Source organism: Gekko japonicus, unplaced genomic scaffold (assembly GCF_001447785.1).
Source record: "Gekko japonicus isolate JY-2015 unplaced genomic scaffold, Gekko_japonicus_V1.1 scaffold524, whole genome shotgun sequence".
Classification (NCBI taxonomy): domain Eukaryota; kingdom Metazoa; phylum Chordata; class Lepidosauria; order Squamata; family Gekkonidae; genus Gekko; species Gekko japonicus.
Genome location: NW_015170906.1, coordinates 599116 through 614272, shown reverse-complemented (window position 1 = coordinate 614272; position 15157 = coordinate 599116). Strand labels below are relative to the sequence as shown.

General features: G+C 43.5%; 1 protein-coding gene across 1 annotated transcript in view; it reads left to right on the top strand.

The window, feature by feature from the left end:
* Positions 1–3041: 3041 nt before the first annotated feature.
* The window catches only part of DNAJC8 (DnaJ heat shock protein family (Hsp40) member C8), an 18106-nt gene continuing 5990 nt past the window's right edge, over positions 3042–15157 (top strand). Inside the window, exons 1-6 of the mRNA XM_015418638.1 lie at positions 3042–3129; positions 7094–7195; positions 8821–8877; positions 10433–10499; positions 10728–10822; positions 13512–13583. Of these exons, the coding sequence (XP_015274124.1) occupies positions 3061–3129; positions 7094–7195; positions 8821–8877; positions 10433–10499; positions 10728–10822; positions 13512–13583 (462 nt within the window). The 5' untranslated portion in view covers positions 3042–3060. The remainder of the gene's footprint in view (positions 3130–7093; positions 7196–8820; positions 8878–10432; positions 10500–10727; positions 10823–13511; positions 13584–15157) is intronic.

The following is a 15157-nucleotide window of genomic DNA, read 5'->3' as shown; positions in this document are numbered from 1 at the left end:
CAGTAAGAGTTGTGCAACAGTGCAATTAGCTGCCTAGGGAGGTGGTGAGCTTCCCCTCACCGGCAGTCTTTAAGCAGCGGCTGGACAAACACTTGTCGTCAGGGATACTCTAGGCTGTCCCTCCACTGAGCAGGGGTTGGACTAGATGGCTCTGTGATTCTATGGTTCTAGCATCAGGGGAAGGCCTCAGCCTCTACACCCTGTTGCTGGCCATCCAGAGAAACTGGTTGGCCACTGTGCGAGGCAGGATGCTGAACTAGATGGACCACTGGTCTGATGCAGCAGGGCTCTTCGTAGGTCAAAGATCAGTTTCCCTGAGGAAAATGGCCACTTTGGAAGGTGGACTGTATGGCATTATATCCCATTGAAGTTCCTCCCGAAACACCACCCTACTCAGGTTCTACCCCCAAAATCTCCAGGTATTTCCCAACCTGGAGCTGGCAACCCTATGAGTCAAAGCTCCCTTCCTCATATATCTGGCAAAGGAAGCTTTGACTCTTGAAAGCTTATACCCCCCCCCCAAATAAACGGCTGGGTTAGAACGGATAAAAGGAAGTACTACTTCACTCAAAGAGTGATTAATACATGGAATTCACTGCCACAGGAAGTGGTGGCAGCTACAAGCATGGATGGCTTCAAAAGGGAATTAGATAAGCATATGGAGCAGAGGTCCATCAGTGGCTATTAGCCACAAGGTATAGATAGGGACTCTGGGGCAAGTGATGCTCTGTCTTCTTGGTGCTTGGGAGAGGGGGAAACAGTGGGAGGGCTTCTAGTGTCCTGGCCCCACTGCTGGACCTCCTGATGGCACTGGTATTTCTGGACACTGTGTGATACAGAGTATTGGACTGGATGGGCCTTTGGCCTGATCCAACATTGGATCAGGCCAATGTTATGTTCTTATGTTATGTTTAAATCTTGTTGGTCTCTAAGGTGCTACTGGACTCGAATCAAGCAGTTCTATTGCAGATCAACATGGCTGCCCTCTGAAACTTTTTTGCACATGTATGCTTGAGTTCCACAGGGTTTACTCTCAAGTAAATGTGCATAAGATTGTAAGCTCCGTTTAGGGTGTGCCCCCCCCCCATTTAGTTTATTTGAATACCACCTTTCAAGTAAAATGCCCCTACCGGTTTGCAACACAGGATAAAGCCAGGATAAAGTACACTAAAAAGTACATTCAAATACAGTAAGACTCAATAAAAGTCTATTTCCCAGTCATGCCACTGTGCCCTCGAAGCCATTTTTAGTGATGTGATTTAAAGAAAGACACTTGCCACCCACCCCAGAGAGGGCAACGATCAGAGACAGAAAGACTGATGAAAGGGGGGATGTAACATGCAATAACTCCCCAAAGTTGAAAAGCTAGCATATGGGCAAAACGATCTGGCCCCTCCCACATCTTGCTTTGTTTTCTCCTTGCAGGGGGCTTTTTGTGCATGGGAGCATTAAACAGTATGAGACGCGCATTGTCTTAAAGAAACAATTACACTTAAAAATCAGCATGATGAAAACAGACAGGTATAGTTTAATTAGTTTAATCCAGGTGTGTGTTGATCAGAAGCAGGAGAACAAAGTTTGAGTCCAGTGGCACCTTTAAAACCAACGACGTTTTATTCAAGGAATAAGCTCTCGTGTGCACGCACATTTCTTCAGGTATTTGAGGGAGTGTGCGTGCACATGAAAGCTCATACCTTACATAAAACTTTGTTAGTCTTAAAGGTGCCACTGGACTCAGGTATAGTTTAAGTTCCACTGAATTCAGTGGGACCTACTTCAGAGGAGGCATACTTAGCACTGCAGTACAATAAACCTTTGAATATCACGGAGCAGATAATTTGTATCCTGCCCGGTGTCTGACCTAACCTGGATGGCCCCTTAATGTCTAAGAAGCTAAACAAGGGTCCCGTTCACATGGAACATTTGCCGCTCTAAAGATACGGATGATATGCGGATTTTCCAGGCGCGATCACACCGCAACATCTGGGAAGTGTAGTGCACCCGTGGCTAACCCGTGGCTTCTTGCGGAAGATACAGAGTAAAAAACTAGTATATACGATGTGCTAGTTTCCAGGAAACGCGGGGCAAGGGCGGGCATCTGATCGCGTTTCCGCTGGAATCCTGTGTCATCCAGCGCCCGCCCATGTCCCGTTGCAAACCGGATGTTGTTATTTTTAAGTCTCCACAGGATGCGCACAAATGCCCACTGGCACATGTTAGCACTGTGGTGAGGGGGGGGAAATTCCCATTTGCTACGGAAGCGGCACCTAGCAATTACCAGTATGATTGCGCCGCACTGCTTCTTTGCTGTGCTGCGGGATAGCCATGTGATCGGCACCTAACGGCATACCCACGGGACCTCCACGGGACATGTGATTGGGCTGCCGTGCCTTACTTTGCTCCGGAGCAAACAGCCATGCTTCCCCCACATTTTCTCGCCCGTGTGACCGGGACCAAGGTTAATCACTGGTTAGTATTTGGATCTGAGATCACCATGGAATTGCAGGGTCGCATAAGACAGGAGTGGCGCAAAGCGCCTCTGTTAATCTCTTGCTTTAAAAACCCTATGAGGTCGCAATACACGGCACTTTTCACACGCAGCATTTGTATCACGTACTCTTCTAGTCTTTAAGGTGCCCTCGACTTCTGTTTTATTTTGAACACCTGGAGCCGGCCATAGAGTTAGAAACATACGAAGACACAAAGACACACTGAGTTTAAACTTCCGGTTAAAAACCGAAGGATTCCTTTTTGGCCTCCTTGGATCAGGAACCACCAACACTGCACCAAAGAAAAGTTTTTTCGGACTAACGTGGGTATCTGCATCCTTTCTTAATAAGCCGTGTTTCTATACTCTAGATGCTACGTAAGGCCTTGCGTAATGAAAGCCTATTGGAAGTTCGAGTGGAAACCTGAGTCGATAGGGGATCGGAAGTGCTAATAGGAACTATGGCACTGGAGTCGTCAAAGAGGAAGGAGGGAGAGAGGGGACTTTATCTCGATTACGTCTTCGGGATCGCGTCACGTGGTGGGAGGTGCAAAGGTCACGTGACCTGAAAGATGGCGGCTCCGGGTGAGCGAGAAGCGGGCGGCGCTGCAGAAGAAGCGTTTCTCACCTTCTACACCGAGGTATTAAGTGCGACCCGTAAACCTTCCGACTCCGGCTTTGTCGTCGCTCCTCGGCCCTCTTTATCTCCCCCTTCTGCCTTTCTTGTCTAAACCGCAGCCCCGACTCTGAGCGAGGAGGCCTTCTCAGCCGCCCAGGCCTTTCCCCTCCGGGCCAGAGAAGGACCAGAGGCCCCTGTCCCGGTCGTTGTCGTGGTAGACACTCGGCTTCTGAAATAGATGGGATTTGGTTTTGGGATGAGGACCGGCCCGGGTCTCAGAGCCGTTAGGGTTTGCAGAGTAGGGAAGTTGTAGCTTCAGCTCCCCACCCCGCTCTTTAATTTTCTCTTGTTAAATTTAGAGAAAGGCTGCCCCTGGACGTAGTATCGCCGTGAATAAATCTTTCTTCCGTGAGGTGGTCTAATTGCTTCTTTAAAGCTAAGCGCGTGTTTTCACATTTTGCGGCACTGAGTTCTACACGTTCCTTAATCCGGAAGGAACTGTCTGTCGCAGTAAGACTCGAGAGGTACCTTAAAAACCTTGGAAATGTTCTACAGTGGCTGGTCGTTTGACCGTATTAATAAACTTGACTTGACTTGACCTGACCTTAAAAACCAACATTTATTCTAATATGAACTTTGGTGAGTCATAGCTCACTTCATCATATGCGTGAAGTAGATAAACATACGATCTAATGAAGCATGCATCTAATGAAGCAAACTCTGATTAACTAAAGCTCCAGTTTGCAGTAAATGTTACTAGCCCTTTAGGTGCCAGATTGACTTTGGTAAATTTACTGTGAAAATTAGCGAGTTGCACATTATGTGAAGTAGTTTTTTTCATTTCTGTCCCAGATCTACCATCCATTAATGTCATCAGCTATTTCTGTTGTTGTTTCTTTAAAAAAAAAGAGCTGTTAAGCATAGGATATGCTTTGTTAAGGTTATGAATGTAGCTGTTCTCCTTAGAATTGCTTGAGAAGGCTCACAAAATAAAAACAGATGTGAATTTTCTTGGGGCCCTTTAAGAGTTCATAGAATCATAGAATGTTAGAGTTGGAAGGTACCTTGCAGGTCATCTAGTCCAACTCCCTGCACTCTGCAGGAGCATAGCCGAAAGATAACTCTACAACATACCCGAAAGATGGTCGTCCAGCCTCACTTGAAAATGTCCAGCGTTAAAACATATATTCTAGTTTTTTCCAAGCCAAAATAGATGGTATTAGATTTTCTGAAGGGTTACATTCCCTTGGCAGAAGGCCAGAGTTTGCTATAGCTAAACATTTACCTAGCACAATTGCCATTGAGGAATTTCACTTTGGAATGTTTTACTGTACTTGTTTTTTTCTTTCTTTTGCCTTCTTTTTTCTTTGGGGTAAGCTAAAGCAGAGGTGTCGAACTGGTTTGTTACGAGGGTCAGATCTGACGTAAATGTCACTTTGACAGGCCAGGTCATATGTGCCGTAAAATACAACACGAGATACCAGAGATGTAAACTTTATAAAGATGATTTCAGATGCCGAATGGCAATAGCAGGCATATCTGGATTAGATGTGGTATGATATTTGGCATGGAGATATCAGCATTGGTAATGAGACAGGAAACCTAGATCTCAATTTGATGTAGGAGGATTCAGTCCAGGGGGATGTAAAGAATAAATGGAAAGAAGTCTGAAGAAGTGAGCAGTGATTCACGAAAGCACATACCCTGCAACAAATCTCGGTAGTCTTTAAGGTGCTACTGGACTCTTACTCTTTCTTATTGTTATTAGAAACCACAACATTAAAAAAACAGTGGGGGAACATTTTAACCTTCCAGGACATTCAGTTGCTGGAACATTTTAACCTTCCAGGACATTCAGTTGCTGACCTAAAAGTAGCAGTTCTCTTATAAAAGAATTTCAAAGGGAGAGTAGAAAGAGAGACTGCTGAATTGCAACTGATAATGAAGCTCAAGACAATGCATCCTCCTGGACTGAATTGAGACCTAGGTTTCTTCTGTCGTGCCAAAGCCTGCTATTGTCATTTGACATCTGAAATCACTTCACTCTCCAAGATATAAGGACAGGTGGACTCACATTCTAGCTGTATTTCAAGAAGTGAGCAGTGACTTATGAAAGCTCGTGCCCTGGCACTAATTTTGTTAGTTGTTAAGGTGCTAGTGGAATCTGGCTTCTTTCCACTAATAAATAATGTAAGCTGTACAGTTAAAACTGGAAATGGGCATCTCTCCAAATGCCATGGGACACCACCCCTCCCTCCCTCTCTCTGAAGAAATGTACAGACACACAAAAGCTTATACCTGGAATACAACATTGTTGGTCTTAAAAGTGCCACGGGACTCCATTTCCCTCTCTCTCTCTGGCTCTTTTCCTCCCCCTTCCAATTGAGGGAAGGGGGCTTGGCTTTATCTTTTCTGCAAAGCAGGAAATAGGAGACACTGGGCAAAAGGAGCTGTGATGCTGGCAACAGGAAGCAGCAGAGCGCCAGTTGCTTGCGGGCCAGATAGGAGCCCTGTGGGGGCCGGATCCAGCCCACAGGCCATGTATTTGACACCCCTGAGCTAAAGTCTAGTGCTGTAATCTATTAGTCTTAAGGAGCCATAGTATGCATGTTTTGTGTGAATAACACACACAGAGTTTTTATTCAACCTATCTTGTTTTTATCCTGCCTTTTCTACAGAGCATTCAGGACAGCTTTTCTTCAGTTTTCTGCATGTTCCCCTCTGATTTTCTCAACTACTTTCTCAGTTTCTCACCTTAAGAAGTGACATTCTGTAAAAATGCAAAACCAAACAAAAAAAGCCAAAAACACTAGTGTGACCCATTTAGGCTGAGTCCTGATCCACCAGTGTTCTGAAGTAAGGCAAGAGTGGAGTATGAACTAAGAACTTGGTTGTGTATTTCATTAGCATGTGCAAATCTTTGATACTTTTGTAGTGCAATCTGATGCATCTTTATTCAGAAGTAAGTCCCACTGTACTTAGTGTGGCTTATTATCTGGTAAGTGTGTGTAGACAAAAGGCCTCAATTGCATTTGTCTGTACCACTGTCCTTTGTGGACACCCAATCTTCATTTTACAAATAGAGAGTTGAAGAAGAGCCCTTTAATTAAAAATATTTCTGGAGCAACTTGGATTTAAGATTCTTCTTAATCCATGATACTTAGTAAGTGATTGGTGTCACTTGTGATTGTTTCTTTCACTTGTTGTTGGGAAGGGAGTAAATTAGAGGTGGGGAGCACAGTATCTGCCATCTTAAGCTACTTGGTAGAAGGGCAAGCTTTTAAAAAAAGTAAGAGTTAAAGACAAAGTTCTGCATTTTTTGAAGCTTAACCCTTCCACATTCATTTCCAAGGAAGTCAGACAAAGATGTAAAATGCATTGTAAATCCTGAAGAGAACCACAATCCAGCCTAGTTGTTTTCTGTACTACTGTTTATCCAGTAAGGCACCCCTGCTTGCTTGTTTTGGTGTGACCAGTTATAGGGAGAGACACATCAAGGAATTGAAGTCCCCACCACCTCATTATTAGGAAATCTTGCTCATTCCTTTCTCTGGCCTTTCTGTACTTTGTTTATGGCTTGCCTTTCTCACAGAGACTCAAAAGGTTCATCAGGTATTGGCCACACACTTCAAGGCCAGTATTTGCAGGCCGAAGGCCTACCAGCCTGCTTTTTATAATGAAGGCAGAGATGCTGAATATGTCTAATACTAGTTTCAACATTTTTGCATGTTTCATTCATGCAGTCCCTTGAGCCCCATACTAAATAACTGTAAATCAGTATTTGCAGGTTGTGTGATGTCAAATTCCAGAAGACACATAATTGGATTGAGTGCTGCTGCTAATTATTCCAGCCCATTAATTAATGCCAGTAAAATATAGACATGGCCTGGGCTGCGCTTAAGTGTTCTGAAGACATCCTCTATATGCACTTTCCCTTTTTGTGAAGCAGTTCTGATTATTAACAAAGGTTCTGATTTTTTTTGCAGGTGAAGCAAATAGAAAAGCGAGACTCTGTTCTAACATCAAAAAACCAGATTGAGAGGCTTACCAGGCCTGGAGCATCCTATTTTAACCTGAATCCATTTGAGGTAAGAATCGTCTTAATGCCTTAGTCCTGCTACACCTTCTGTTTCTTTGCTTGAGTGATTTAAAATGCATTTGGAACAGACACTGGATTGCCCATTTGTACAATCCTGATCCTGCTAGTAGCTGCCTGAATAGCCTGATCTCATCACAGCTTGGAAACAAAGCAGGGTCAGCCATGGTCAGTACTTGGATGGGAGACTACCAGGGAAGACTACGGGATTGTTCTGCAGGAGAAGGCAATGACAAACCACCTCTGCTCATCTCTTGCCTTGAAAACCCCATGGCTCTGGGGTTGCCATGAGTTGGTTGTGACATTACGGCACACAGCTATTGTTATCCTGCTAATATAAGTTGTATGTGGCCCATTATTGGCAGGTGTTATTTGCAAACTGCACAATTGACAGTTTAGGACCAGTTCATAGCAGATGCTTTCCTCCAGGCCAGGGGTGGCCAAACTTGCTTAACATAACAGCCACACAGAATAAACGTCAGATGTTTTAGAGCCGCAACACATGAACAAAAACACACATTTTTATTGGAAAATATGAAAATTTGCTTTTTATTAACATTAAATTAGACAGGCAGATAAGAACTAGCTCTCTTTGGTTTGGTTTCTAGTTGCAGGATTCATTTTGTGTACCTTTTTATATGGATGATTGAAAAAGCATCTTCATCACTCCTTGGGGTAGAGTCACTGAATCTGCAAAAAAACCCAGAACCCATATTACAGTCATTCCTCATAGGCATTCTGTTGAGCACAGCAGAAGACGAGGGCCCACCCTGATTTTTCTTGTGAAGATCAAATTTTGACAGATTTTTTCCCTCCCACTGTTCCTACGTAGTATTCTGTCAATTTGTAAGGGAAGCTCTGTTTAATGGAGTTCTTACACATATATATACATTCAAAGTCTGATTTTATTGTTCTATAACCCACTGTGAGCTCATTCGCAGGAAGGGCAGGATAGAAATTGAACCAAACAAATAAATTAAAAAAATATATAGACTGTGACTCCTTTGGGACAGACTTCCAAATGCTGTCCCTGTAGCCCATATGTACAGTAGTAGAGTCTTCCATTCTTGAAATGGGCATGGTTTTCTAAGTCTTTCCATTGTGAAGCCACTTCTGTTGGTTTCTCAGCCTCACTACCAAGACTAACAGAGGAAAATATATCTGAACATACTAATGGTGTTTTGAATCCTGTTTAATGACTAAAAATGTAATTCTAGGAAGATGAATATAATAATGTCTATTAGGGCACCTTTTTTTTGCCTGTGAGAATCAAGTGAAGCTATAGAGATTTAGAACTGTTTGAAACTGGAGTTACTTAGTTTGGTGTAGTGGTTAAGAGTGGCAGACTAATCTGGAGAACCGGGTTTCATTCCTCACTCCTCCACATGCAGCCAGCTGGGTGACCTTGGGTCAGTCACAGTTCTGTCAGAGCTGTTCTCTCAGGAGCAGTTCTCTCAGAGCTCTCTCAGCCCCACCTATCTCTCAGGGTGTCTGTTGTGGGGAGAGGAAGGGAAGGAGATTGTGAGCTGCTCTGATACTCCAAGTGAAGGGCGGGGTATAAATCCAACTCTTCTTTTTCTTCTTCTTACACTTTACACTGCTATGATCTCTTTTTAGGTATTGCAGCTGGATCCTGAAGTTACAGATGAAGAAATAAAGAAGAGATTCCGTCAGGTACATGGCCCTAGGGTAAAATGAATAGCGTAAAGAGCCTTGGATGATACCATTGTGACGTGACTGTGGGCAGAGGGAAAATGACTTCTGGCTCAATGAGAAATTTTTTTGGGGGGGATCTGTAGAGGGAAACAACACTGACTGTGAAATTGGGTGCAGCCTGATCTAAAAGGGAAGTTGGGATTTGCCTCTCCAGAATGCATGATCAACAGCACTCCTTAAGCATCATAAGGCCACATTTTAGCCAGGTTCCAGAGGTTTATTTGCCCTATTGAGTAATAGGTAGTATGCATATGAATAGCGGCATGCCTGATCAGAATGGTCATTCCACGTTTGCTTGTGGGCTGTGAAAAGAATGAGATGTGAATTACATAGTTGGAATCTTGCTGCATTTGTAAATTGACTGAATACTTAGCCACTGTCAGTCTCAGGTGGGTCTCCATCTGTAATACGTTGGAAGATCACACAAGAATATTGTTCCTTGCAATAGTAATCACCTATGGCACCCACCAGTTTGTTTCCTAGCATCCACTTCTTAAGAGGCAAAATCCAAAGGGTCTTGAATGCAAGAGAAAAGGGAAGCTTTGCTTTGCTCCCTCTCAGCGGACTGTCTAGCAAAGCCCACCAAGCACATCACACCTATGTGTCTTCAGTTTGACCATAGATGCACGCTTTCTTATGCTGTTGGGTCGTTGCAACCTCTCTTTGTGTCTTCCTTTTACCTAAGAAATAGTGACTGGCCCATGGTCACCCAGTGGTCATCATGTCTGAGGAGTCAGCCCAGAATTCTGGTCGTTATGGTTGGGCAGTGTGCCCAGGAGCTGCTCTCTGGATCACTAACATTTCTGTTTTGGCATCTGAGGTCTTGGCAGATCCTGTACATGTTTTAAAAGCTTGACTTTCCAAGCATGCGGCCTAGAAACTTATTTTTTTTTTAAAAAAAGAAAGAAAGAAAAAAAATATTATTGCATCGAATTTAAGGTTGCCAAATTCTGCATGGGGTAATGCATTCTGGTCTTGTACATTGAAATCACAAATGTGCACACAAAATATACACAGCTGTAGCTTGTTTTGTTTTTGCACCTGGCTTGAATAAACATTTCAGAAGACAATGTTTTAGCCTCCCTTTGGGAAATTGGTTAGATCTGTTGGGGTCTCTGGAAAAAACACGCAGCACCATTGAACACCAGCTACTGGGAAGTGACTCACTTGAACAGGTCCACAGAGTGGAGGAAGCTGGTTGATTAACAAGCCAAATTTATAGGGCAAATGGAAGATCCAGGAAAGCATTTTCCTCTGAGGAAGAAAAATTAACTGCAAATGTTTGAGTGTCACTTTACTAACAAACTACACAGGGGGGGAAAAAGGGGTAGGCATCCTGTTGCCATGTATGTGATACACTACTTTTTTTTGCTTTGGTGATAGGGATCCATTTGTAACTCAGTTCTTTATCTGTGTCTGATAAAGTGTGTGTGCACCCAAAAGCTTATACCCAGATTTAAACTTGGTTGGTCTTAAAGGTGCCACTGGGCTTAAACTTTGTTCTGTTTTACAGTTATCCATATTGGTGCATCCCGACAAAAACCAAGATGATTCTGAAAGAGCCCAGAAGGCATTTGAAGGTACTTCCGTGACTTTTCTGTGCTGAAAACTCCAGATGGCAGCATTGTACAGATATGTGTGGCTGGCTACGCTGTAGGAGCCAGAGAGATTGATGCTGTCTCTCAGTTGCATCTCGAAAAGTGAATGCAGCTTTGGGTTGTTTTAATTTGCCTTGAGCTCTAGTCACTTAAGCAATATAGATTCTTCAGATTATGTGAATGTGCTGATGGAAGTGTTTGGTTTGTCAGCTGTTGACAAAGCGTACAAGCTGTTGCTGGACCAGGAACAGAAAAAGAGAGCCTTGGACGTGATTCAAGCAGGGAAGGAATATGTGGAGCACATTGTAAGTACAGTGTTTGTTTTTATTTTAAAAAATTTATTTGGGGGGGGGGAACGGGAGAACAAGAAGGGGGGGGGACTCCAAATCCAGCAACTGAATAAAAAAGGGGACAGAGTATATATTTAGTAGAAACAAAAATATAACAACAGTGGTGGCAACAGTGGTGACATACGTTTCTATAAAAGGTTTCCAAATATCTAAAAAATAAATACAGGTGCAGTCATCTCTACAGTATGCATCCATGCATTCAAATATTGATTAAGTTGTAAAGTGCTCATTCCATCAATTTACAAGAGGTAGACATTTATCTTGCCACTGTTGAAATACAGGTTTTTTAGCTGTAGTAAGAGCACGGAAGGTCCATATCCATTGACCATTGATTAGCCTCCAGGAGATGGGCAGATAGTTTGGAAGTGCATAAGAATCCTCAAAAATCAGTGAACGTTCTAATACAAAATCGATATGAGTGATAATTTTCTCCCAGAAACAACAAATGATTGGACATGCCCAAAACATATGTTTAACGGATGTGTCCTGCGAGTTACAGTGCCAGCAATTAGACACTTCATTCAACCCTTTACTAAAGAGTCACTGTGGTGTCCAGTATATCCTAAACACAATTTTTTGCTAAATAAGTCACAACTTGGGATCCATAGAGAGAGCAGGTCTAAACTTTAAGGCCACATCCTACTGCTGTGGCAGAAGAGGGTGATCTAGCTCCTTATTCCATTCATTCCTGAGACTGTGCATATATTGTACATAGAATGTGTATGAGAGTGTCCTAGTTTAGGATCTGTTTACCGTGCTAGGAGCCTGGGGAATGGCTTCTTCTGTATGCCCCTTGTTATGTGGTGAGGTGGTGCTATGGTCTCTCCAGAAAACTGCTGGCCTGTTTGATCAGCATCAGATGGGAGGTTTTTTTTGAATGAGCTCTCAGAGCTGGGGCCGTGCCTTTCACAGTGTTTGCATGTGGCAGGCTGTCTCTACAGCACAGTTGCCCTCGGAGAAACAGAAAGAAAAGGAACATAGAAACCAGCCATTTTGTAGTAAACGAAAGGAAATCTATCATTGCAACTTCATACAGCTGCAGTACTAAGGGATGTGAATATACAGCTATACTCTTCATTATTCAGTGTGTCACTTGAAAATACACTGGATATATCTGGGCTCTCCCCCTGCCCACACTTCCAAAAGCTGTAGGGGGACTGTGTCACCTGCAGCACTAGGTGGATAAGGAAGCCCTCCCAGGATATACAGAATTGGAGAGTGAGCTTGGTAAAAATTTACATGGGTAGGAGTGAACTTGCTTTGCTTTGAATACTGTGTCTGGCTTCCCAGTTACACAATTGCATTGTAATGGCATTATACAATAGAGATAGGAGAAGTCACAAGGCATTTCATTTCTCTCTGTTCTATTTCCCATTGCAAAGAACAGTGAGTTCTAGAGGCGTGGCCATTGTTAGCGTGCTGCAGCATGAGCCATGACCAAAGAGGAAATAGTGGCACTTTGCAGGCAGCTCTAGTTTGGCAGCGTTCATAGATTAGAGCCCACTTTGTCAAATAGGTGAAGTGGTATCCTCACTTAGTGTTGCAGATATGCACATACAAGCTGGGACCTGTGAGGGTGCAAGGAAGGATGACACAGACACAGTTTGGACATTTCTCTGCCACCTAGGTCTCCCTGTCAAGGATTCTGTAAACTCTCAGGTGCTTAAGCAAGTCAATTTTCTCCATTTCCCTACTTTTTCCCTCTGACTCTCAATATATTGTGTCTCTTTGCGCATGCTCAGTCCTTACCAGGCTGTTTCAGCAGAGCCTTGTTTCCACTTTTGGCTAACTTACAAAGTCATATTTTTCTTTTTGTCTGGGGAATCTTCTGAATATGCAGACCCTGCCTTGCTTATCTGTGGGTTACCTGTGTGTGCTGCTGTCATGACTGGCACAAGCCCTCCCAGTTTACTATTAAACACAAGTGATAATGTACACACTACACACAATAAACATTGGGACCAAGAAGCCATGAAAGGCAAGAGGTGATAACATATAGTGTTTTGTATTGCAAAGGTTAAATGTATACAAGATAAAACATAGGAAAAGTGACGTGTATAATTTATCAGCAAGCTTGGTTCCGTTGAGGAAGGGCTCTGTGGAGAACAAGCTGTTCTCTACCACTGCAAGTGTTAAATTAATAGAGTAGGGGAAGGAAGATGGTATTATCCCGAGATGCTGCCGTTGTCCTGTTGCTTCTTGTATACATTTGAGCTTTGCTTAAAAATGTCACCAGCTGTAACTCTCTAAAGATAGTTTTAAAAGGGGATTAGACAGATTCATGAAATTTCCTGGTGCTTTGGCTCAGTAATTCCTGGGGGTTTTTTTCTTTGCCTCTGTCACACAGAGCTTTTAATGTCCCACAGGCCTCATTTTCTTTTATTCAGGGTAACGACAGGCTTTGTCCAGGGTGTTTTCCTTGCCTTGAATATTTTTTTTCTTTTTCTTTTTTTGGTGCCTTGAATATTTTAAACCATTCTAGATTTCTGCTAAGTGAAGAGATGACAGCAGGGCTTTACGCAACACCCTTTAAAATGATACATGTGACGCAAGGTTCTGTAACAAGTCTATACAGAAAGTGGCACAAGTCTTGAGGAGCAAATTGTCAAGTGGGTGAGCTTTCTGTGCATCTGCTCATTTCTAGGTGAAAGAGAAAAAGAAGCAGTTAAAGAAGGAAAGCAAGCCAACCAACGTCGAAGAGGATGATCCAGAAGTAGTAAGTTGGCTTGTAATATTTGGTTTGCAGGGTTCAGGGTATAAGGCCTGGAACATACCCTATTCCTTTATGACTTGAGAGCAATCCTTTCAGCACCACCTCCATGTCATCCTTTTAACTCAGGGGTCCCCAACCTTTTTGAGCCTGTTGACACCTTTGGAATGCTGACAAAGGGTGGTGGGCACAGCAACAAAATGGCTGCCACAGGAGGCGGAGCCAATCACACACAGGAAGCCCAAGTGCAGGGGACAAGAGGAGTAATTTTTAAAAAAACCACACACTGAGAAAGAGGAGTAAGAGAGAATAGAGACAGAACTGGAGGCAGCTGCTGTAGAAGAAACATTATTTTAATCTGCACAGCCAGTCAGAAGATCTCCAATGGCCAATAAGAAGCCCTGCTGGGCAGAAGCCCCCCCTGGCTCCACCCACTTTCTAAAAACATTTGATAGGCACCAGGAAATGTGTTAGTGGGCACCACATTGGGAAGCCCTTCTTTAACTGGAGAGGAGAGCAAGTATTCGCAAAGCTGGTGCTCTGTCACTGTCCTTCCACCACTCCCATTTACAGAGAGAAAACGCTTCTGTCTCCCTCTTTCTATTGTTTGGGGGCTAATTTTGCCACTGTTAGATGAGATCTATTGTGTTTGACTTTTTGGATTACTAATCTTTTAAGAAAGGGAAACCAACTGCATCCCTAGTAATGTTATGGCAATCTGACAAAAAGTTTTCCTGAAAGACATCTCTAAGTTTCTAGAGTTACGTGCCTCTGTTTCCAGATGGGCCACAGGAATGATATGCTAATGGGAGGGCCTGGTAACAGAGCAAGCAAAATTGGGGGGGGGGGGCGCAGATCGGTAACAGGAAAAATGGAAGAAGAGGTAGTGTTATTAAATAGGTAATTCCTGACTCATTTTGACAAGGTGCAAATTGCCTGGTGACTTCTGATGTGTTTTGGCTTTTTTTTACAACAGTGATGTTCAGCAGTTTGTCTTCTCCCAATACACTAAGCATAGAGGAGTGTGTCTTCAGACACAGTGTCATTTGGAAGTGTTAGTTCTACTTCATTTGCTCAGTAAGAAAGAGATGCCGTTTCATGTTCGGCAAACTGCTGAACAAATTCTCCTGATGTGCTGGTAGAAAGTGCTGTCAAGACACACTCAGCTTACAGCAACCCCATAGGGTTTTCAAAGCAAAAGACAAACAGGTGGTTTGCTATTGCCTGCCTCTGCATAGCAACCCTGGACTTCCTTGGCAGTCTCCCATCCAAGTACTAACCAGGGCCAACCCTAAGAACATAAGAGAAGCCAATGTTGGATCATCCAGTCCATCCAGTCCAACACTCTGTCACACAGTGGCCAAAAATACCAGATGCCATCAGGAGGTCCAGCAGTGGGGCCAGGACACTAGAAGCTCTCCCTCAGTTGCCCCAACCCCAAGCACTAAGAATACAGTGCATCACTTGCCCCAGACTGAGGCATGCTTAGCTTCCAAGACCTGATGAGATCAGGCTAAGTCTGGGCTATCCAGACAGTCAAAATGTGTCTTGGAATTGCCTCTTAATCAGGTTTTTTAATC